General features: G+C 44.6%; 2 protein-coding genes across 7 annotated transcripts in view; one reads left to right on the top strand and one right to left on the bottom strand.

The window, feature by feature from the left end:
* Positions 1-25,330, bottom strand: part of CFAP91 (cilia and flagella associated protein 91) — a 514,242-nt gene that overhangs the window by 438,186 nt on the left and 50,726 nt on the right. The window lies entirely within an intron of this gene.
* GSK3B (glycogen synthase kinase 3 beta) overlaps positions 1-25,330 on the top strand; it is a 125,311-nt gene that overhangs the window by 95,233 nt on the left and 4,748 nt on the right. For all 6 annotated transcript variants that reach the window (XM_070741909.1, XM_070741906.1, XM_070741903.1 and 3 more), the window contains one exon: positions 5,204-5,302. In XM_070741909.1, coding sequence (XP_070598010.1) covers positions 5,204-5,302 — 99 coding nt within the window. The remainder of the gene's footprint in view (positions 1-5,203; positions 5,303-25,330) is intronic.

Genomic DNA, 25,330 nt, shown 5'->3' with positions numbered 1-25,330 from the left:
TGCCACTGCCAATAATAATTCCTCCTTAGTTATTTCCCTGTACAACATATCTCTGTTGTCTTCGTCTATTATCTTTAAGTTCTTGTCTTGAAAGTATTTTTTGTTACTTCTTCCATCTTAATATCCTTCTTTGAATACAAGTTTTCGAAGTACTCTAATATAATCTCTTCTTTCTTTTCTATTTGGTGATATGTTTTTTTATCCTGACCCTCAAGTTGCTGTATTTTTTTCTTTTTCTTTTTTTAATTTGTATGATAGCCATCTACCCAATTTATTTGCTTTTTCAAAGTGGTGGTCTTGTTTTACTAATCTAATATTTTTGGTGATTTCTTCTTGTTCCAATAACTTTGGTCTATGTCTCGTGAGATTTTTTCCCAATATACTTTTTAAGTTTTGTGGGTTTTCCTGTAGCTCCTTTTCTACTTGTTTTAGTTTGTCTAATAGATTATTCCACTGTAATCCTCTCTCTTTGTTATATCTTGCTAAATATGAAATGGTTAATGTTTTTAAATTTGGGTTTTTTTAGATTGTTTTAAATATTGGATTTCTGAACTAGCTTTTGTATTTTTATATGTTGTGAGCTGCCCTGAGTCCTCGGAGAAGGGCAGCATATAAGCTATTGGGCTTATATGCTGCCCTTCTCCGAGGACTCAGGGCAGCTCACAACATATAAAAATACAAAAACCAGTTCAGAAATCCAATATTTAAAACAATCTAAACCCCCCCAAATTTAAAAACATACAGCCCTACTCACTCACATCACAGTCATACTAAAGGCTGGGACTAGATGTTATGTTCAGCAGCCCCAGACCTGCAGGCAAAGGTAAGTTTTTAAAGCCTTCCGGAAGGCCAGGAGAGTGGGGGCGGTACAACTCTCCAGAGGGAGTTGGTTCCAAAGGGCCCAGGCTGCCAGAGAGAAAGCTCTTACCCTAGGCCCCACCAGATGACATTGCCTAGCCGATGGGGCCTGGAGAAGGCCGACCCTGTGGGGCCTGACCGGTCTCTGGGATACATGAGGCAGAAGACAGTCCCATAGGTAATCTGGCCCTAAGCCATGTAGGGCTTTATAGGTCATAACCAACACTTTGAATTGTGTCCAGAGATCAATCGGGAACCAATGCAGCTCACGGAGTGATGGTGAGATGTGGGCAGATCTTGGAAGATCCACGATAGCTCCCCTGGCTGCATTTTGCATTATTTGCAGTCTTTGAATGCTCTTCAAAGGTAGCCCCATGTAGAAAGCATTGCAGTAGTTGAACTTTGAGGTGATAAGGGTTTGAGTGGCTGTGAGAAGTGATTCTCTGTCCAAATAGGGCCTCAGCTGGTGCACTTGTGTGAATGCCCCAATTCGCCACAGCTGAGATATGGTCTTCTAAGCTCAGCTACGGATCGAGGAGGATGCCCAAGCTGCGGATCCTCTCTAAGGGGGGGGAAGCCCCCCCCCTAGGGTAATAGACAGACAGGTGGGATTGTCCTTCGGAGACAAAACCCTCAGCCACTCTGGCTTGTCGAGGTTGAGTCTGAGCCTATTAACACCCATCCAAACTCTCACAGCCTCCAGATATCGGCACATTACTTCCACTGCTTCACTGAGTTGACACAGGGTGGAGATGTAAACATGAGTATCATCAGCATACTGATGGTAACTCATCCCAATTGCCATCTGCCCGCAATTTTGCAGTTCAAATCTTACCAGGCTCAAGATTGACTTGGCCTTCCATACTTCCAAGGTTGGTAAAAGGAGGATGTAGACTTTGGGGGGCAATATGCTGACTGTAAACTGCTTAGAAAGGGCTATGAAGCACTGTGAAGCAGTATGTAAGTCTAAATGCTATTGCTATTGTTAAATAGAATCATTATTTGGTTTCATATTTTGGGGGATCATTTCTGTAACGCAAACTTGCAGAATAGCCAAACCAACTAAATAGTTCCTTTGTTGCTGTAATAGGAAACAGTGGTGTCTTCTCAGTACTATATAAGGTAGACCAGGGGTCGACAAAGTTGTTCAGAATCTAGGAGCCAGCCAAAAAATTTAGGAGCCAGAATTTTTTTTAAGCAAACTTGGTTTTTTGCCGAGTCTCCACCTGACATCGCTTTCACCCCCTCTGTCTCCTCCTTCCTCTCTCATCTCTTTCCTTCCTCTCCCTCCCTTTCTCTCTTTCCTTTCTCTCCCTTTCTGTCTATCCTTTCTATCTCTCACCCCTTCTCCCTCTTTCATTCCCTTTCTCTCCCTCCCTTTCTCTCTCATTCCTTTCTCTCCCTCTTTCCTTCCTATCTCTCTTTCTTTTTCTCCCTCCTTCATATCTTCTTTCTCTCCCCCTTCCTCCCTCTTTCCTTTCTCCCCCTCCCTTTCTCTTCCTTTTTCTCTATCCTTTCTACTTCTTACTCTTTCTTTCTCTCCCTCCTTCATTCAATTTTCTCTCCCTCCCTTTCTCTCCCTTTCTCTCTCTTTCCTTTCTCTCCCTCCCTTTCTCTTCCTTTTTCTCTATCCTTTCTACTTCTTACTCTTTCTTTCTCTCCCTCCTTCATTCAATTTTCTCTCCCCCCCTTCCTCCCTCTTTCCTTTCTCTCCCTCCCTTTCTCTTCCTTTTTCTCTATCCTTTCTACTTCTTACTCTTTCTTTCTCTCCCTCCTTCATTCAATTTTCTCTCCCCCCCTTCCTCCCTCTTTCCTTTCTCCCCCTCCCTTTCTCTTCCTTTTTCTCTATCCTTTCTGCTTCTTACTCTTTCTTTCTCTCCCTCCTTCATTCAATTTTCTCTCCCTCCCTTACTCTCTCTTTCCTTTCTCTCCCTCCCTTGTTCTCCCCTGGGGCTGCCTGTGCCTGCCCTGCACCACCCAACACGGACGGACAGCCCCCGGTCGTCGGTTCGTCGCCCCCCACCCCCCCACGGAGGGAGATCAGGCTGGCGAGGGCGGTAGAACTACGTCACCAGCCACTGGAGGGAGATCGGGCTGGCGGGGGCGGCGAATCCACCTCCCCAGCCGCGCGGAGGGAAATCCGGTAGGCGGGCGGGTGGCCGCGGCTCCCTGCGCGCCCCTGGAAAAGCGTACAGGGAACGGTGCCCGGGGCCGCTTTAGCCGCCCCCCGCTCCCCCCGCCATCTCCCCGCGACTGCCTGTGCCGCTGCAGCCGCGGCCCCCCCCCCGCTCCCACCGCCAGTGCCCTCCCGCCGGGCCCCAAAGGACACTTGCCGATGACGACAGGGAACCTTCAGCTGGGCGGGCGCTGCCGTGCCGGTGCCTCCGACCTCCCGGTTCCTGCTCGATGCCGCGGTTTCTGGCGCTCTCCTGCTGGGCTCCAAAGAAGGAAGGCGGGAAAAAGGCGCGAAGAATGGAGCTCTCCTTCCTGCCTGCCTTCTTTGGGACCCAGCAGGAGAGCGCCAGAAACCCCGGCATCGGGCAGGAGCGGAGAGGTCAGAGGCACCGCAGCGCCCTGCCCAGGCGGCACACCGGTTGGGAAACGCTGACATACAGTACAGCAGGCAACATTTTCTAGGCGCCAGACAACATTTTCTAGGCGCCACTGGCGACCAGGCGCCTGGGTTTGTCGAACCTTGAGGTAGACCACCTCTTCTCAGTTTTTTTTTCCTGCCCACTTTTTATAGTAAAAATAATACTTCTTTTTCTAAAAGAGTACTTTTTAATTAGAAGGGTTTTGATATATTAATATAGGAAAATCATTTTAAAAATCCCATATATATGCAGCAGTTGCATAGTTTTGTGTAGACCTGGTGTGCACATATATGACTACACCAGCAGGAGCTATATTGGTTGCTTTTTTCTTTTTTCTTTTTGCTTCCGGGTGCAATTCAAGGTGCTGGTTGTCACCTTTAAAGCCCTTCATGGCTTGGAACTAGGTTATCTGTGGGACCGCCTCTTGCCGGTCACATTTACCCAACCCATCAGAGCAGGGAAGCAGGGAATGTTGCAGGTCCCATTCCCTGAGGGAAATGTACAGTACTTGGTGGAACCCAAAATAAGGGCCTTTGCCATGGTGGCTCTCTGGAACATCATTCCCCCAGAGATTAGAATGGCCCCTACTTTAACACTCTTCCAGAAGGTGCTGAAGACCTGGTTCTTCCAGTGGGCCTGGGGAACCTAGAGTGGGATGGAGCCCATTAAAAGGCTTGTGTGATCTGTCACTGTGGGGGAGGGATGTGGGTGATGATTTGGTTATATTGTACTATATTAATTTATCTGATTCTTTTTATTAGTTTTATTATTTTAAATGTGGTTTTATATTCTGTAAGCCATCTTGAGTCGCTATGGGCAAATAGACTATAATATAAATTCAATAAAATATAGCTGGGAATAAGTTACATCTGAATAGGTATACATTTGATCTTAGCCAAAAGGCCAAGGATCCTCTGAATAGGTTATGTGTGGGACTTTATTGTTATTAATGCGGTTCTGTTTGGAAGAATAGTTATTTGTACAAAAAGTGAAAGTAATTCTTCACTCCTGAGCATTTTTCATTATAATCCCCTAAAATGTGAATATTTTTTAGTAGATGCCCAGTGGCATTTTAACTGCCCAGCTGCTTTTTAAGAATCTTATCATAAGTCAGATCATTGATTTGTCTGTGTCAGAATTATACATGCAGCTTGTCAGTGGCTCTCCAGACAGATTCTACTTTAGTGGAATTCACATTTCGATAGCTTGGCCACTTGAAGCTTCTTGAGCACAACTCTGACTAGTTTTACATGTTCTGGCATTGTGTCAGTATAGATTAAAATATCATCCAGGTAAACACTTCCTTTTACAGGTATTCGTGCAGCACTTTGTTTATTAGCCCTCTGCAGTCCAAAAGGGAGGACCCAGAATTGGAAGCACCATAAGGGGCAATTAAAATATGTTTTCTACACATCCCCTGTTTTAGTCTCTTGCTATGATGGATTGTCTGTTTTTAGTTTTTTGGAAAAAAGATTGTGGCACATGATCTACAGTTTTGATAAAAAAATACAAAGTATTTTTTAAAGTGTTAGAGACAGTATTGGCATTCTTCTGTTTTTCATATATGCCTCACGGCAGTGTGATTAACAGCACTGGTGGGATTGAACCTTATTCCTCTTTTTTCCCATGGCAGTAATGATTATCATATATCTTTTCATAGAGCCTCCTTACATTCCTGGCTTCATCAGGAGGTCTGCTAAATTAGATAATTGTGCTTTGTTATAAATGATCTTTCTTCAACTTCCTTTTAGAATTGTCAAGCAATCCCTCTCTGGCTTCAATCCTCATACCTGCTCACGCTCGAAATCAAGCCGCTGTTTCAACTCCTACCAATACTCCAGCAGCCTCAGGTAAGATCATATTTATATCTACCATATTTTTTCTTGGTGTGCAGTTCTTCCACCCACAATCTTCAGTGAATAACTGCTGATCATCCCATTGTTGTTACCACTATTAAATCTTGAATCAATTTATCATAAATCTCTAATATAAAGGTTTAAAAAATTATATGCAGATTTAGTATTGCTTGTCCATAGATGAGGACCTCAACACCATTACTTACTTTAAAACTAAGTGTGGTGTGTCCAAAGATGATTGTCAGGCCAATTCGGACATGGAATTTCGTGCCACATATTAAGCAAACAGATAGAAACTGGAATTGTTGCCCTGATAGCTCTAGATTTGCACAGCTAACAAGATGTAGGTGAACAAGCTTAATTGCTAAGTCTTCAGCCAATGCTGAAGCCATTCTAGGATTCTTCAATCTAACTAGATTTTCTTTTCATAGCCTTGCTTTCTTTTGGTCATCTTTTGAGTCTGATATGGAGCTTCATTTTGGAGGCAATGATCCTGCGACCTGTCCTTAATTACTCTGACATTCTGCCTTCCTTTTCTCATGACAATAACATAATATCAAGCTTAGAACAAAGGTGCATCCAGGAGATCTTATTATGGTAGGCAAACAGAAAGTTATTACTGGTGATAAGGAGGTTATGTTTGCATTAAGGTTGCCAAACAAACCAAGAATGAGATGCTAAGAGTTGGGCATCTAATTCTTCATAGAATCTTTTGTCTCTCATGGTTAGTCATTGTGAGACACATAGGCACTGATCAGAGTAGCTATAGTTGTAACTGCAGTATTTCCAAACACAATGACTTCTATCAACCACTTCCAACCCAATTCCAGCATCACAAAACTCATCACTGCCATGATTGCAGAAAAAAGGGTATCCACCTTCAATTCCAGCCAGCATGTTTCTTATGGTCCTCCCTGGCTTTATTGAGGTATCTTTTCATCATCTCATGCACCATGTGAAGTTCCGATAGAAAGTCCTCCGCAGCCGGGACTGGGGAATCCAACAGGGTCAGTGTGAAGAAATGAGGATGGAAGCCATAATTTGCATAGAAGAGTGTGATTCTCGTGGATATATGACGGGAGTTGTTGAAGGCAAACTCGGCCACCGGAAGATAGCGTGACCAATTGGACTGCTGGTCTGGCACAAAACATCGCAGGTATTGTTCGAGAATGCCGATGACCTTCTCAGTGCTACTATCGGTCTGAGGATGCTGTGTAGACGCTAGACAAACCTGCACCTGCAAAGCTGAAATTAGTTCCTTCCAGAACCATGCTGTGAATTGGTTCCCCCGGTCTGACACCACACGGTCCAGAAGGCCATGGAGCCAGAAAATGTTTTGTAGGAATAGCTGGGCAGTGATATGAACTGTGGGCACTCGACGGCAGGGGATAAAATGTGCCATTTTAGTCAACATGTCCACCACCCTCACTGTCACGAACCCCGAAGACATAGGCAGATGAGTCACAAAGTCCATGGACACAGCCCCCAATGGTCTCTTGGGCATTGGCAATGACTGAAACAACCCAGGCGGGGCCCCTGTGGTGGACTTGGCTACACGGCAACGTTCGCAGGTATTTACATAGGATTGTACATCATTGTGAAGCCGTGGCCACCAAAACGTTCATGACACTAGTTCCAAAGTCTTGAACAACCCAAAATGACCAGTGGTGGGATTGTCATGACACTGAGACATGATTAAACCACGAAGCGGCCCTGCTGGCACGTACAACTGCCCCCGGTACTGGAGCAGTCCATCCGCAAACATTCATGAAGAATTGGGCTCCATCTCCTGCACCCGCCGGGTCACAAAACCATCCCTCCGTTGCATCTCTCAAATACGTTGCCACAAATTAACGGGGTCGTGGGTGGCAGCCAGAGCTTCCGTGGGCAGGAAAGTTTGTAATGGGCCCGGTTCCTTGGGATGCAGGAACGCAGGTTTTCGGAATAAAGCGTCCACTCGTGGGTTTTGATAGCTCGGCGTGTACCGGATCTGAAAGTTGAACCGCGCAAAAAAAAAAACCCCGACCAACATATCTGTCGTTGGTTCAACTTTCGGGCCGTTTGCAGAAACTCCAGGTTCCGATGGTCCATCCGGACCTCCACTTGGTGCCGAGCTCCTTCAAGATGATACCTCCACACCTCGAAGGCAGACTTAACAGCCAACAATTCCTTCTCCCAGATCATGTAATTCCGTTCTGAGGGCATGAGCTTGCGGGAGTGGTAGGCGCACGGGAACAGAGTACCGCCATCTGGATGGGCCTGAAGAAGTACAGCGCCAATGGCAACATCAGAAGCATCAGTCTCAACCACGAACGGTCGACGCAGATCTGGGTGCTACAGCAGGGGTTCCTTCATAAAGCGTCCTTGAGAGCCACGAATGCCTACTAATCAGCATCACTCCATTGAAATGGCACATGTTTCTGCAACAGTCGGGTGAGGGGTGCGGTCAGGGTGGCAAACCCCGGGATAAACATGTGATAGTAATTCGCAAACCCCAACAGTCTCTGCATGTCCTTCACCCTCTGTGGGGGTTGCCAGGTTTTCAGAGCCGACACCTTGCCTGGGTCTATGGCTTTTCCCCCTGGAGAAATAACATGCCCCAGGAATTCGATGGTGGTGTATAAAAACTGGCACTTCTCCAACTTCACATATAATCTCTGTTCAGGCAAACGGTGCAAGTGCCAGAAATGACTGGACTGTGATGGAGAGTACACAAGAATGTTATCGAGGTAAATGATCACAAAATGGTCTAACATATCCCGGAACACATCGTTCATCAGTTGTTGGAAGACCGCAGGTGCATTGGTGAGACTGAAAGGCATAACGGTGTACTCAAAATACCTGTACCTGGTGCCAAACGTCATTTTCCACTCATCCCCTGGTCATATCCGCATCAAATTATACGCACAGCGTAGATCGATTTTGGAAAACACTTTGGCGGCTCGCAGATATTCCATTAACTCAGGAATCAATGGCAACGGGTACCGGTTGCTCACCGTGATGGCATTCAGGCGTCCGTAATCACAGCACAAACGCAAATCCCCAGTCTTTTTCTTTACAAACAAAACAGGCGCAGAAAAGGGTCAAGTCGAGGGCTGGATGAACCCTTTAGCAAGATTCTTTTCAATGAAGTCCTTGAGGGCCATGAGTTCGGGTTCCGACATGGAATACAGCCGATCAGCAGGAAGCTTGGCATCAGGGAAAAATGCAATGCTGCAATCATATGGCCAATGCGGCGGCAGACGATCCACCTCCTTTTCATCAAAGACATCAGCGAATTCTGTGAGGCACTCAGGTAAAACAGCCTCGGGAATCCCGAGCCCTTGAGCGGTGCAAATATGACAGTGATGGTCCACACATTGCAGACTTGAAAAGGTGACTACATTCTGGGACCACACCACGTGAGGATCATGCGCATGTAGCCAAGAAAATCCCAAAATGACAGGAAAATGGAGGCTTCGGGTGACATAGAACTGGAGAGCCTCCTCATAGGTCCTGATGACCACCCGCACCGGCGAGGTCTGGAACCAGATGGGCCCAGACAACAAAACTCGCCCAGCAATAGTCTCCACAGTTAATGGGGGATTCACAGGACACAACGGCAAGGAATGTCTTTGCGCAAAAGCCTTGTCCAAGAAGTTTGTGGTGGCCCTCGAATCCACGAGGGCACGAGCCACGAGATGCCAGGTACGACGGTCTACATGGAGTTGAACAGCAAGCGTTAAATGGTGGTATGAGCCGGGGTCATGAGCCAGAGTCCGGAGGGGGTTGAATACCGGCCTGACCTAGCGTTGCCACCAGGCTGGTCTCCCCTCGTTTCCCAACAGAGCCTCCGGTGGAGGGGCCATGGTCGCGGGAGCCGACACAGAAGAATCGGGAACTGTGGTTGGAACCTGGGGTGCAGGCTCAGGGATTGGTACCGGAATAGTCGGGTTGGCGACAGTTGGTACAGGAGTTATCGGAATGGCGGCAGCTGCCATGCTCTGCCATTTGCGAGGACAGAAATTCGTGAAATGACCTACCTCCCCCCCCCTGCAATAGTAACAAAAAACCTGTCGCACACCATTGAGCCCTCTCCACAGCAGACACTCAGGATCTGACATAGCTCACGTCCATCGGCTCCTCCCAAGATGCACGATCCGCCAGACGTGGAGGCAGGGCTGGCATGAAACAGTGGGGCGCAGAAACTGGGTACTGGACTGGCACAGGTGGCACCCCCTGACACAGAGCAGGCACAGGCGTGGCACCAGAAACACGGGGGCAGGGTTGCGTAGCCTGACGCACCTCTCAGGCCAGCAGCCAGGCTTCGATGTCCAGACAATGCTGCTCCAGGCCATCAAGGGTGCGTGGCATGGCCTCGTGAACCAGCTCATCCAGCATAGTCTCAGACAAGCCATCCTGGAAAGCCTCCACCCACGTGGCCTCATTCCACTGCACCTGCGCCTTGAGGCTGCGGAAGTCACTCATATTCCACCAACGGGCACGAACCTTGTTTTAGTTGCTTCAATGCCCTCGTGGCACTGGATCCGCAAACTGCCGCCACAACTGAGTGCAAAAAACGCTTTAGTCCTGCAACAGCAGATCATCACAGTCCAGCAATGGTGCAGCGGGGCCGGCCAACAAGCTGCAGAGGAATGCCACCTTCTCTGCATCCCTGGGAAAATGTATCAGTTGGGCATTGCTAAACAGCTGCACCTGGCTGAGGAAGGCAGGAAACAGACTACAGTCGCCCCAAAACCTCTCAGGCATAGCCACAAAACACTTCCTCCATGGCAGGGGCTGTGGAGCGGGAACCACCAGCTGCACCAGGGGAGGAGCTGGCTGCTGAATAGTCCACCTGGTTCTGCAGAGCATCCACCCCATCTGCGTCAGGTTTTGCATTTCCAAACGGACGGCCTCAGAAACAGCCTGCATCTCAGTCATGCCATCAGCCATTTCCAAACAAATGCAAGAAAACAAAAACAAACAGGAACAGACCCCAAAATCTGGTCGGTATGTGTTCGAACGGTGGGAGATTATTCTGTTATGCCGGGCTTCATGTTACGGGCCCCAATTAAGTCAGAAATGTAAATTCAAACACACACGCTGTTGTAAAATAAACAGAGAAGCCATTTATCCAAAATAAAGCTGTGCACACACACTTTAAATTGAGCAAATTACAGATAACAGTCCTTGAAAGTTGCAAGAACAAAAACAAGCAAAGCAGCTAAGAGCGGCTGTGGAAGCATCACAGCCAGACCTCTTCCAGTCAGTCCACAAGTTTTTACTTAGCTGTGAAATATCCCCAAGAGTCTGTGAAAAACCAGGAACAAAATGCAAACACGACGTCTCCTTCTCCAAACGGATAATCTCCCACATGCGCTTCCTGCAATGCTGGCAATTTATCAGCAGTCCCACTAGCCTAATTGCCTCAGCCATAGGTGTTCTCCCTTATTTCCGACGATACCAACATAGTTCTTTCTAGCCATGAGCCTGCGCATTCTGGCATCTATCCTCCGATCGTCTGAGTCCGATGACCTACTATTGGGGTCATTAACTAATGGGCTGGCTGCATCCATCTCTCTATCTGATCCTTCTTCTTCCCCGGCGTCTAACCTTGGCAAGGAATCCTCACTGTCCAAAGCTGATGGCAGTAAGACAAGTCTCTGGGAACCTGAGGACTCTCCTAAGCCAACATCCAAATTTCCCATTGCAGGAGCTGGCACAGAGCCAACCACAACACTACCTAGGCAGATACTGGGTTTCAATGCTGCTTTGGCCAATGAAAAATGACTTTTAGACCCAAATTGCTTGTGTGCAGTTCCTGGACTACAGCTCCCAGTGTATTCGTGTTTAATGCTTTGTCACTCACTCATTGCTTTAGGACTTCTTTATTTTAACTCTTTTGAAGAGCAATCATGATGATGATGATATTGAGATTGGTGCATAATTCTGATTTAAGTGAAGGAGAAGAGCACACTGTCCACCTCACTCTCTCTTCCCAGCTCCCATCTGAGTCTAGACAACCAGACATGGGACGTAGCACAATAGATGACCAGAACATCATCTGTGCCTTGTGCTTTTTATAAGAAACAAGAAAATTTTATCTAAATCAAGTTTCAGCAACCAACAATCTTTCCGTCCTCTCTCTCCCTCTCCCTTCTCCCTCCCTCGTGATTGGTTTAGTGATCATTTTGCCCAAACCAATTGTGGTTCTTAAACAAAAGACTTCCTTAGTGCATTTTACCTTGCTAGATTCTACCCTAAAATGACAAGTCTTGTGTTCTCAGTACTGCCTGCCTCCGTTGCACTGGCTCTGGAACCTCGATCTCTGCCTCGCCTGCTCCTCCTCACAGGCAGTGCACATTTCAAAACACCAACAGAGGCAGAACCCAGAAGAACCGAACCAGTCCTGTGTGGTGTGCGTGTCCTGTGCCGGCACATACCTCCACCCACCCACCCCCTCTCTCAGCCGGGAGCCACTCTATGCAGCGGGCACTCTTTTGGCCAGAAGAGATAGAGAGAGGGAGGGAGGGAGGTGGGTTGGGTACATGCAGGCACAAGATGTGCACACCACTTGGGGCTGGCTCGGCTCTTCTGAGTTCTTCCTCCAGCAGCATTTTGAAATAGCTCCTGGCTGCAAGGAAGAGGAGAGGCAGGAATTGAGGGCCCCCCAGCCCCCACCCCACAGTGATATGGAGAGATGCAAAAGTGGCAACGTTCTCTATCTCATTTTAACTGCTTGTTAAATGTCGAGATGAAGTCACAACTCACAGTTTTGGATTTGAGATTCCCGCGTGGCTTTTGGAGATGCCAGCATCGCCGGGGGAGCCTTGATCTCATGCCCTGCAGCTTCTCTTTCCACACAGTTGGATGCCCCATACAGTATTTGGAATCAGGGACAAAAATGTTTTCAGGCGGCAGTGCGCAATCCCCTCCTCAATTCCAAACAGTGGAGCTTCTGGTTGTATGGGGGAAGAGGTTGTGGGGCATAGGATAGCAGGTTTTTGGCGATGCTGGGATCTTTGAAGGCTGTGCGGGAGTCTCAAGCTCTAAATTGTTAGTTGTGCGGAGACCAAAGGGGAGCATCACATTTTGGGAGGTGGGCAGCTCTGTTTGCACACCCCATTTTTGGAATTGAAGAGCATTTGGCCAGCATTGCCAAAAGAACCATGGTCTTGTGCCCTGCAGCTTCTCTTTCCACACAGTTGGATGCCCCATATTTGGAATCAGGGACAAAAATGTTTTCAGGTGGTAGCACGCAATCCCCTCCCTGATTCCAAACAGCGGAGTATTTGGCTGTGTGTGGGAGAGGTTGCGGCGCGTGAGATCACGTTTCTTTTGGCGATGCTGGCATCCTTGAAGGCTGCGCGGGAGTCTCGAGCCCCAAACTGTCAGTTGTGCGGAGACCAAAGGGGAGCATCGCATTTGGGGCAGTGGGCAGCTCTGCTTGCACGCCCCGTTTTTGGAATCGAGGAAAGAGTTTTTGAGCAGCAGTGCTGGCCAGAACTGCCCGCTGCCTGAAATGTGATGTTCTCTTTTGGTCTCTGCATGCTCCAATTTTGGAATATAAGAGGAGATTGCTGCGCTGCCGCCTGAAAACCTCTAAAGGATTGGGGCTGGTGAGTGGGTGGGGCTACATTCGGAGTATAATACGCCCCCAGTTTTTAACCCTCTTTTTGGGAGTAAAAAGGATGTACTTCGAAAAATACAGTATATTGTATGATCCTTTTTGTGTGAGTGGTCTTGGACCATTAATGAATTATAAAATAGTTATGAAAAAATAAAAATAAGTAAGCAACAGTAAGCAATTGTAAACACAGTTTCAGTAGGTACTATTTTGTTTCTAATAACAATGTTAAATGCTATAAAATGTTCTTTTAAGTGCTAATCACAAAAAGCTCTCTAAAATATATATTCAGACTAATTTAACAAAATGTTATCCTTTCTGGGTATAGTTTTTCTGTCTTAGGGCATAGTGCAAAAGAGCTTTAACTGTATATTTTATAAACAAGAGATAAGGCAGCCTGAGCAAAGGGACCAGGATAAAATAAACTTTTCCAATGTCTTTTTTGTAGAAAAGTTTTTATTAAAAGCAGTTGGCTAGTTTTGCTCAGCATATTTTAGGATCCTCAAAAGGCCCATCTCTTCTATAATTCTGTTGTACATTCTAGCAACAATAGCCATGGAGTTTTTCTGACTTCAATATTCAACTCTTTTGAGACTTTTGTAACAGTAGCAACAATTCTGTTGGAAATTTTACTGACTGAAGCAATATAAATGCAAACTATAATAACATTTGGAACAGTAATAAAAGAAGCTAAGCAGTAACCTGGATAAAAAATACTTCAAGAAGTGCTTGAGTGTACAAGAATGCAAGATTTCATTCTTTTCATATGTTTAGCATTGAGATAGAGATGTGACAATTAAAAGGATTATTGAAAGAAGAAATCAGGTCATTTACTAAACTGCATTAATATAGTAGGCTCAACTGAAATAGCCACCTTCTTACAAACATCTTTCATCCCTATGATGGTGATACTATAAAAGAATTTAGCCCACCTTCATATTATGTGCCAAGGAGTTGTAAAACAGATAACATACCCTCTGAATCAGTAATTTCTGCTTCTCAAAAAGAAAATCTGCTTTATCTGCTACTAAAGCCTCTTTAGAAGAGATGGCAGATAACAGCCATTTCTCCCATTTGATCTTCTCTATATTTTAAAATAATTATTTTATGAAATTTTTTTTTCAGAAAAAGTTAAGTTCTTTTTTCTGTAATCAATAATTGATTGATTGACTAATGCATGATATCAAGTCAACATCAACTCCTGGTAATTACATAGAAAGACTTCTCCAGAATATTCTGCCCAGCCTAGCCTTTCAGGCCTCTCAAAATGACCATGAACACTTTGCTTCTCATACGGGAGAAGAGGCATTATTTTATCAGCATGTGAAATTGTTCAATGAACAAATGTTTTCTTTCCAAGGTGCGTGTGTGTGCACGCATGCACGCATGTGTTGATACATACGCACAGAATTTCAATATACTCCTTTCATCTTGAAGATATTTAAAATATCAAGTTGAGGCTGAAACTTCCTCCTGTTTGGAGATCTTTTGGAAAACTCATTATTTATTCAAGTCCGTCTCCATCTACAGTGTCTTTAGAAATGTCGTTGTAATAGTTGTTGTCCTTTATAACCTCTCTTGAAACTCTTTTTAAAGTTTCTTCTGGAAACCATCCTTTCCTTGTTTTGCTTTTTGTCTGTTTTCATTGTTTCTTTTTAGTAGATTAGTGGATCGAAGAAATGCTGTGGACATATTTTACTTAAACTTCAGTAAAGCATTTGACAAAGTAGACATCTTGATAAGTTAGAAATATGTGGAATAGATAGCATCACCATCAGATGGATTTACAAGTCATTGACCAGTTGCACTGAATGTTAGATTCTCAATGGATTTACATCTATATGAAGGGAAACATGTGTTGGGGTACCTCAAGTCTCTGTCTTAAGCCAGTACTCTTCAACATCTTTCTTCATAAAAGATCTAGATGAGTAAATAGAAGGGGAACTCATCAAATTTGCAGCCAACACTTTAGAATATTCAAGATTCAGAAGGATCTTGAGCATTGGGGCCATGTCCAATAATAATAATAATTGCATGGCCAGTTCTTGGAGAAGATTGAAGGCAAAGTGGATAAAGAAAAGACCTGGTCATGGCTTACAAGTGGAACACTCAAAAAGGAAACAGAAGGACTAATACTGGTGGCACAAGAACAGGCCATTAGAACAAATGCTGCCAAAGTCAGAATTGAAAAATCAACAGACGATCCAAAGTGCAGACTCTGTAAAGAAACAGAAGAAACAATCAATCACACACTCAGCTGCTGCAAAAAGATCACACAGACTGACTACAAGCATAGACATGATGCTGTGGCACAGATGATCCACTGGAACTTGTGCTGGAACTACCATTTACCAGTGGCAAAGAACTGGTGGGATCATAAGCCCGAAAAAGTGGTCGAAAATGAGCAAGCAAAACTACTGTGGGACATCCGACTTCAGACTGACCGAATTCTGAAGCATAACACACCAGACATCCTGATTGTGGAGAAAAAGAAAGTATGCATCATCATCATCGCAATCCCAGGGGACAGCAGAATTGAGGAGAAGCAGCTAAAGAAATTAGTGAAATATGAAGATCTAAAAATCGAGCTGCAGCAACTCTGGCATAAGCCAGTGAAAATGGTCCCAGTGGTACTTGTCACGCTGGGCGCAGTGCCAAAGGAACTCAGCGGACATTTGAAAACCATCGGAATTGACAAAATCTCCATCTGTCAATTGAAAAAGGCTGCTTTACTGGGATCGGCAAACATAATTTGCCACTACATCACACAGTCCTAGGTGCTTGGGAAGCGCCCAACTGGTGATGAAATACGAAATCCAGCATAGTGATCTCGTTTGCTGTGTTGTATTGACATAATAATAATAATAATAATAATAATAATAATAATAATAATTATTATTATTATTATTATTATTATTATTATTATTATTATTATTTATTAGATTTGTATGCCACCCCTCTCTGAGGATTCGGAGAAAAGTAAGATACTACACCTAGACATAAAATCAAATGCATATTCAGGTATTGAATAGATGGTACATGACTGAATGGTATTAACTGTGAGAGGGATCACGTCCTAGTGAACCACCTAGAGCCAGCAATGTTCTGCAGTTCCCCCAAAAGCCAATGTTGTCCTAGACTGCATCAACATATGGATAATATGAGGATCAATTTATAGTTCACTAGTGAGGTCACACTCAGAATACTGTATCCAGTTCTTGCTGTCATAATACAAAAAACATGTTGAGAGCAACAAAGATGATAAAGAGTCTGGAGGCTAAGCCACATGATAGTTAACAGAACTAGGTATGTTTGGTCCCATGATGGATCTATGGCACGTGATCCAGAGGTGGCATGCAGAGCCCTCTCTGTGGACATGTGTACCGTCACCATCTACTCTTCTGGTTTCTGGTATGCATGGGTACCAGCCAACTGGTCTTCAAATTTTTGGGGCTCCGATGCACATGAAGACCAGCTGGCGTGCCGGAAACCAGAAAACTAAGTGGACTTCAGTTTCTAGGGCTCCGGCACATGTGTGTATGCGCACACACATTTCAGTTTGGGCACTCTGTGCCAAAAAGTGTTAGCATCATTGGTTTAGTCTGTTGCAGAGAAGGATTGGGGTGATATGATAGCTGTCTTCCAGTACTTGAAGGACTGTCATAGAGAAGAGGGGCATGTGTTCTCCAAAGCACTTGAGAGCAGGACAAGAAGCAATGGGTGGAAGATCATTAAAGAAAAATCCAATCAAGAACTAAGGGGAAATTTCCTGACAATGAGATCAGTAAATCAGCCTGTCTTTAGAATTTATGGATGCTCCATCATTAGAGGTTTTCGAAAAGAGATTTGATAATTATTTGTCTGGATGGTAGTGGGTCTCTTCAAGCAGGAGTTGGACTAGAAGACCTCTAATGTTCATTCCATCACAGTTATTCTATATCCGATTTTGGTTTTGTTTCTCGATTTTTTGCAGTCTTTCTCAAATTCATAACAACTTTTACAACCATTCTGCATTTCTTCTGGTTTCCAATCAATGAGATTCAAGACATGAGTGATTCCTGATGTTATTTTTAAAATGGTGGATCATATACTCAAGGTTATAATCATGAAAACTGGTTGACTTTGTTCTACTTTACTTGGAACATGTTATGACAAGTTTGTGATTTGTTCATGTTGGTGTTCTTGGTCATATTTTGGTGTTGTAACAGCTCTCTTCAAAAACTTATGCTTATGAATAAAGAGTTAGAAGAATCAATAATTAATTTGGAGATAGAGCAGAGTTTTATATTAGATTTCAAAATGTAGAAGAAGACAAAAATGAAAATATAGTAGAGACAATGACAGAAATGATAGCCAACATCCTACAAAAGGATAAACAAGAAACCGCAAATGGACTAGATGAAATTTACAGGGTGCATACCAATTATGCCCGGAAACATAAATTGCCCAGGGAAGTACATGTAAGGTGTGCCAAAAAAGAGATTAGAAATGAAATATTAAAAATTACAAAAGATGAAACAGTATTGCATAAAGGGAAAGAAATTAGAATCCTTAAGCAAATACCAAAAAAACTAAGGGACAACCGAAGAGGGTATCGCCCATTGGCAGAACAACTAAATAAAAGGAGAATTCTCTTCAGATGGTTAGTCCCAGAAGGAATGCTTATCACGTGGAAACGGAAAAAGATTAAAATAGACAATGAATAAATGGCACAGGAATTTTATGAGGAATTTATGGTAGAAGAAAGATCAGAATTAGAAAGCCAAAGCCAAGAAGAACAACCCTTAATAGACCTAGACAGTGGAAAAGAAGGAACATCTAAAAGTAAAGAACAGGAAGAAGAAAGAATGCTCCCTAGGGCACAGAAGGAAAATAGAATAAATAGAAGGCAAATACGAAATTAAGTGGGCAAGGGAGTGTATCAAACATTCACAATTCAGACAACACCAGATACGAAATATCCTACTTGAATACTGGAGAAAAGTAAGGAAAAAACATTATAGAGAAGTGCCTAGATGGTTATCTACATTGGAAGCCCAAATACACCCGAACACAATCAATAAAAACCAAATGAAAACATATGAAGAACTTCTTGACTCCAAGGGAGTCATAAAATCTAGACAAAAGCTTAAAAGTGAAGGCCTAGAGTTAGATTTTCATATTTTCAGGTACAAAGCAGATATAAAAAAGATTTAATTGAATTTGGAATATGTAAAAAACCTAATGAAATAGATAAAATCTTAACAGGATCAGATAAAAAATGTATCTCAAAAATGTATAATTATTTATTAAATTATGAGAATACAGAGGAAATAGTCAAACATGCATGGATGACAAATTTTGGTTATTCTATTCAGCTAGACCAGTGTTTCCCAACCTTTTTTGAGCACATTATTCATATTTTCAAAATTCTGGGGAACACTGAGGGGGGGGGGGGCGGGGGGGGCTAAAGAAAAGTTTGGACAAAAAAAATCTCTTCCTCCATTTCACTCTATTTCTCCCTCCCTCTTTCTCTCCCTTCCCTTCTTTCTCTCTCTCCATCTTTCTTTCTTCCTCTCTTTTTTGCTCTCTTTCTCTCTCCCTCCTTCCCTCCCTCTATGTCTTTCCCTCTCCCTCCTTCCCCCCTCTCTTTCTCTCTCTCTCTTGCTTTCTTTCTCTCTCATTCTGTCTCCCCTCCTTTTTCTCTCTCTCTCTCGTTCACCACGCCGGCAACAGAGAGAAAAAGAAAGTTAGAGAGCTGGAGAGAGTGGAGGGAGAGAGCCGGCGGCTGTTGTCTTCGCCTCCGCCAGCCGGCTCTGCAGCTAAGAGGCAGCAGCGATCAGCCCCCTCGCCCTCCCAGACGTCCCCAGCGCCCAGCCACGCGCCGCCTCCCGTTAGCCCGGCTGACTTTTCCCTGCTGCCGTTTTCTCTTCATGACGCAAAGCCACAGTCCCGGACTCCCGGATCGCTCGCTTCTCCAGCCAGCAAGCCAGCTGCTGGAAAAGCATCGCACTTTTTCAATACGCGGCGCTTTCCTGGGCAGATGGCTTTGCTGACCGGAGAAGCGAGCGATCCGGGAGTCCGGGATTGTGTGGCTTTGCGCCATGAAGAGAAAACAACTCGGGCAGCAGGGAAAAGTCGGCCGTTTTCTCTTCATGGCGCAAAGCCACACAGTCCCGGACTCCTGGATTGCTCGCCCCAAGGCAGGAAGCGGCGGTGGAGGAGAGGGGGCAGATCGTGCCCCAAGACAGGAGGCGGCGGCGGAGGAGAGGGGGCAGCTTACGGGGAACGGTGCTCGCAGCTGTCCCCCGGCTACTGCCAGATGCCGCTGTTTCCAGCGCTTTCCTGCTGGACCCCAAAGAAGGAAGGTGGGAAAAAGGAGGCGCGAATAATGAAGCTCTCCTTTTTCCCGCCTTCCTTCTTTGGGGCCCAGCAGGAGAGCGCCGGAAACAGCTGCATCGGGCAGTAGCCGGGGGACAGCTGCGAGTGGGAGCTCCAGGTCCGAGGCACCGGCGGTCCGGCACCGGCAGCGCCCCGCCCAGCTGGAGCTTCCTTAGGCTTCGCGGCACACCTGGCTGTGTCTCGCGGCACACTCTCTCCGGCTCTCTCACTTTCTTTTTCTCTCTGTTGCCGGCGTGGTGAACGAGAGAGAGAGAGAAAAAGGAGGGGAGAGAGAATGAGAGAGAAAGAAAGCAAGAGAGAGAGAGAAAGAGAGGGGGGAAGGAGGGAGAGGGAAAGACATAGAGGGAGGGAAGGAGGGAGAGAGAAAGAGAGCAAAAAAGAGAGGAAGAAAGAAAGAAAGATGGAGAGAGAGAAAGAAGGGAAGGGAGAGAAAGAGGGAGGGAGAAATAGAGTGAAATGGAGGAAGAGATTTTTTTTGTCCAAACTTTTCTTTAGCCCCCCACCCACCCACCCCTCAGTGTTCCCCAGAATTTTGAAAATATGAATAATGTGCCGCGGCTCAAAAAAGGTTGGGAAACACTGATCTAGTCCACACATACATAGCCTGCCCAAGCAGGATTGCCTAAATTATTTCTGATTAAGAATTTAAGGGACGTTTCTTTAAGGAGCAATGGGTCTGTAATCACACCCCACCTGTTTTTACAAACATGGAGGAGATTCTAACCCAGGAGGATCTCCAGTTCCCCAGAACTATGGTTCACCAAAAGCAAACGCAGATGGCAGAGATGAAGACGTAAAAGGGCGGGAATTTTAAATAGACTAAGGAATAGGTGAATTTTTAAAAACCCGCTTCCTTCAATCTTTTTTACCAATTTACGTTCAGTTGCTAATTATAGATGAAATATTCCTTTTAAACGGATGCAATTCTGATTTTTACAATGTATCTGCCCTATGCTTTATTTAATCCAGGTTAAATGAGGAAATTGATGATAATAGCATGTATACACCAGGATTTCAGGTATTTAGAGCAGACAGGATTGTAGAACATCAGACTTATGTATACAGTATATATCAACAATAGCTAGTATCAGGACATAATTATAATAGACAAATTCTGTGATGAAAACTTAGAGTCTATATGAACTGCAAACCCTCTCCATGTGAGTTCACATTATTGCTACTAATTGCGGTGTATATCCCTCCACAATCCTGTGTAAACAATGCATTAATAACTTTAATTGATCAGGGTATTTGGGTGAAGCCAAATACCCAGATTCACTGGCGTATTCTAGGTGATTTTATCAAAAGTAACCTTATCTTTCTTGGAAACCTCAATCTACTTCTCATTAACTGGATCCTAAGCAACTGCACTTCTGAACCCATCCATACAACTTTATACAATGCTGTTAACAATCTAGGGCTCGACCAACTAGTAACGAACAATACTAGATTCAACAACTGCCTTGACCTCATATTCTGCAATAGCAAAAGCGTAATTTATGGACTACAAATAAAAGAACGCTTTTCCAACAGCATGATTGACTTCGGCCTCAATCTACACCATTGTAAAGAAGCACCTTAATAACAGGACACCCAAGTACAACTTAAAAAAAACCAACTATGAACTCATAGATGCCGACCTCTCAACTCTTGACTGCCAAACTTTATTCTCTGGCTGTAACACTGCCGATGATCTCTATAACATCTTCTTGTTTAAAGTCAAAAGAACTATCAGACTGCACATACCACTAACAACTACTATAACCAAGAAAAACAAACTACCCATATCAATAAGGAAGGTACAATCCCAAAAAAATCTCTCTGGTGAAAAAACAAAGCAGGCTATGGAGCCAACTTTAAAAACTGCTATAAAAATATATGCCACCAAATTAAGATGGAATGCTCCAACTATCAAAACAAACAAGAGGAAAACCTTCATAAATAACAAACTCAAGGACTCAAGACCCTTGCCACCACTCAAAGGACCCAACAACAAAGAATGCTATGATGAAACAGTCAAAACTAACCTCTTCAACACATTCTTTGACTCAGTCTTTGTAAATAGCAACAGTTCGTGCCCAAAATTCCCTAGACGTACCACAAATACTAGCATAAATTAAACACAAATACAGTAGAACCCCGACTTACGAGACTAATTGGTTCCGGAAGGAGGCTCGTAAGTCGGAACGCTCGTATGACGAAACATTGTTTCCCATAGGAAACAATGTAAAGTCAATTAATCCGTGCAACAACAAAAAAACCAGCTGCCGCCGAACGCGGAAGTTAGCGTTCGGCTTCAGGAGACAGCTGCGAAGCGGTGCGGGTGTTTTAAAACGTCGCTGCCGGCCTGGGGGGTTCGGGGGCTTCCCCCGAGCCCCCCAGGCCGGCTGCCACGTTTTAAAACACCCGCGCCGCTTCGCAGCTGTCTCCTGAAGCCGAACGCGGAAGTTAGCGTTCTGCTTCAGGAGACAGCTGCGAAGCGGCGCGCGTGTTTTAAAACGTGGCAGCCGGCCTGGGGGGCTTGCCAGCACCCCCCCGAGCCCCCCAGGCCGGCTGCCACGTTTTTTCTGCAGTTCTGATTATCCTCTGAAATCTGTGTCGGTCTGTTTGGTTGCAGAACCAAACCAGACTGTGATAGAGGTGCAGATTCCTCTGTAGAACTGTTTGAAGTTATTGTGTTAGCAATAAGGAAGCAATTGGATTGGAAGAAACGGATAATCCCTTTTCATGCTTCATTTCTGTTTCCTAGGCCAAATGGCCCAATTATAGATTCCTCCTTCAAACTTCAGCATTTCTAGTGGAATGCAGCCTGGCATTCCATAGTCTACTTAAGCGGCTGGATGGATTTGGTTTTCCCCTACTTTTTAGCAGGTTGGTGAAAATTATCTAGGCAAAGAAGGGGATGAACTGGTGATACGAGTTGGCAAATGGGAGGTTTTGTAGTTGCTTCCAGGTGCAGGGAAGAGTCCACTCTAGCACTGCCTGTACCTTTTTGGAGTCCATTTCTGTCACCTTGGTAGAAAGTCCATTTTACTCTAGTGGAATTTGCATTTGGATAGCTTGGCTGCTTGAAGCTTCTTGAGCACATTTCTAAGTAGTTTTATGTGTTCTGGCATTGTGTCACTATAGATTAAAATGTTAGCCAGGAAAACTCTTCCTTTTCCAGGTGTTCATGCAGCACTTCATTTATTAGTTGTATAAACTCAGCAGGGGCTCCTTGCAATCTAAAAGGGAGGATGCAGAATTGGAAGCATCCTAAGGGGCAATTGAAATCTGTTTTCCACTCATCTCCTGCTTTAATCCTCAATTGGTAGTACGCCTCCTGCAAATCTTGGTGAAGATCTTTCCCTTTGCCACATGGGTTAGCATGTTCTCGGGAACAGGGAGTTAAACTTTTTCCACACACACCATGTTGAGCCCACGATAATCCTGAGTCCTTCGGGATTGGGAGGCATAGAAGTCAAATTAAATAAATAAACGAAGGGACCCATCCTTCTTTTCCCTAAAAAGTATTGGGGCAGCCACCCTCAGTCTGGCGGGTTGTCTGAATCCACACTTCCGATTTTTGTCTATAAAAGTCTGCAATTCCCTAGTGGTCATAGAATATAGATTAGGTTTGGATAGTTTGGCCCTGAGTAGGGTTACTATGGAACAGTCAGTTGACCGGTGGGAGCATGTCTGACCCCTTCTCATTGAATTGCACCCAGTAAGTCTCCGTATTCTTTGGGGATCCGAGGGTCACCCTGGAGCTGATATTTGGTGGCTAGTCCCACCTCTCTTTTCAGTTTCACCTACTGCAGCTTCGGGGTAGGCTTTTGATGGCCCCTTTCCATTCCCTCTTCATAGCTGGCTTGCCGGATCTTTAGCAGCTACCTCCCCCAGTTCACATAGGGGTTCCGTTTCTGAAGCAAAGCCAGTCCTTTCCATTGCAGGGGCTACAGTGAAGCTCAAGGTCTCTGTGTATGCATCCATCCTCATTTCTATTGGTTCTAAAGCAGCCAGAGAACCCTCCTTCCCATACCTGAAGCACTGAAACCAACGGCATGGGCACTAGTTTTGGGACCTCTTTCTTTTTAGGAGGGTATCTTTTGCCATCCACAGCTCAGCCCATATTTTTATTGAACCAGATCGATTTCCACTTCCTCTGCCAGCACATACCAGCCATTTGAGGAGTGGGCAATGCTCTAGAAATGCAGGTATTGTAGATCTTGTCACTTATCCCATCTCGGAAACATCTGATCAAGATATCTTGTAGCCGGTCGGCAGGCCAGGGGTCACAAAATTCCTGGGTGTACTTGGCCACCCTGCTACTGATGACATTTATACTATCTCTGGCTTTGCAGTTGGTTAGAGGGTGTTCAAGGCACTTTTGAAGTGCAGCCATGAAGCGGTCAAAGTTTCTCGGCTCTAAGGGTGACCATCCATTTAGCTGTAACCCCACCTAACATCACGGTTACTCATCACACCGTAGTCCCTTCAATGGCTATTTCTAGACCCTACTGTTGCATGTATAGCCAAACATGTGACAGGAAGAACCACAATTACTTGGGGTCTCCGTTGAACTTTATTCCCAAGGCTGGTGTCTTGCGTCCTCTCCAGCTTATTGGTGCTGCCCCTGTAGCCGAAGCAGGCTGGCCTGTGGGGCCAGGCGCTGGGATGGTTGCAGTTGCTGAGGGTCTCAATGCTGCTGCTTCCATTATGGTGGCAGAGGTAGTTGCCCCTTGCTTGTCAGGGCTGGAGTAGGCTGGTCAGCAGAATATTACTGGCAAACATGTATTATTTATTCTTCATACTCCACTCTGGCATTAAATGGTAGTATTAACATAGGATGTTGCTTGTTTTCTATCCAGATCAAGCACTTACTTGAGGCCACATAGTTGTTATCCAGTCCAATCCAGTCCTCCTGCAGAGTGCTGCAGGAGGCCATGGAGGCTAAAAATGGGTTGTGTATCTGGTCGTTTGATATTTCCAGGCCAGTCCTGCCAGCTAGATTTAAGCACCCTGTGGGCTGGCGGTGGCCTGCGGGACTTGAGTTTGACACCTCTAATATACACTCAATGTGTTTTATTCTAGAGCTGTTTTATCTGTGGCTATCAACCAGTATTAAACTCATCAAGGAAAAAGTGGATAAACATTTTACCCTCACTATCTCTCTCCAGGAGAGGTAATTCATCAAGGTGACTCAAGTGGTTTCACTACCATAGTCAAACCAAAAGCCCAATGAAAGTCAGCACCATTTACCTGTATCTTGAGTTTCTTGATAATCTTCATCAGTTTTTCCACAGATGGCAAGCAGATTAGTAGCTACACAGATTGTTAAAACCCACTTTACTCTCTTATTCACAATCTACTTTGGACAATTAATTATTTTCTCAGCCTTTGGTACATGGGCACAAGTTGGTGAATATTTTTATGTTACTTTATTTGGTTAATATGTGGCATCTATTTGATTATTATTTTTGGTTTACCTTATTACTTGTTTGAAACAAATTTTCCTTTTTCAACTCTTCATTAAAAAATCATTTGTGAGCCTGCCAAAAACTAGTCAGAGAGAAATGATACCATGCCTTTTCCCTCTTGCTGAATAGTTTTCCTTTTATTTTATTTTATTTTAATTTATTTATTTTGTCAAAACATATACAAGATAGCAGGCATTTGTATAAACATAAACAAAGTAAATATGACAGTAGGACAGGAATGGTAGGCATGCTGGTGCACTTATGCGCGCCCCTTATGGACCTCTTAGGAATGGGTGAGGTCGACAGTAGACAATCTGAGCCAAGTCTTTGGGGTTTGGAGAAGAAACCACAGTCAGGTAGTGCATTCCAGGCATTGATCAATCTGTTGCTGAAGTTGTATTTTCTGCAGTCAAATTTCGAGCGGTTTACATTAAGTTTGAATCTATTGAGTGCTTGTGTATTGTTGCAGTTGAAGATGAAGTATTCAGTGACAAGTAAGACATTGTGGTAGATAATTTTATGAACTACATTTAGATCAGATCGAAGGCAATGTAACTCTAAGCTATCTAAGCT

This window comes from Erythrolamprus reginae, chromosome 2, assembly GCF_031021105.1.
Source record: "Erythrolamprus reginae isolate rEryReg1 chromosome 2, rEryReg1.hap1, whole genome shotgun sequence".
Lineage (NCBI taxonomy): Eukaryota > Metazoa > Chordata > Lepidosauria > Squamata > Dipsadidae > Erythrolamprus > Erythrolamprus reginae.
This window is presented reverse-complemented; position numbering and strand designations above follow the sequence as displayed.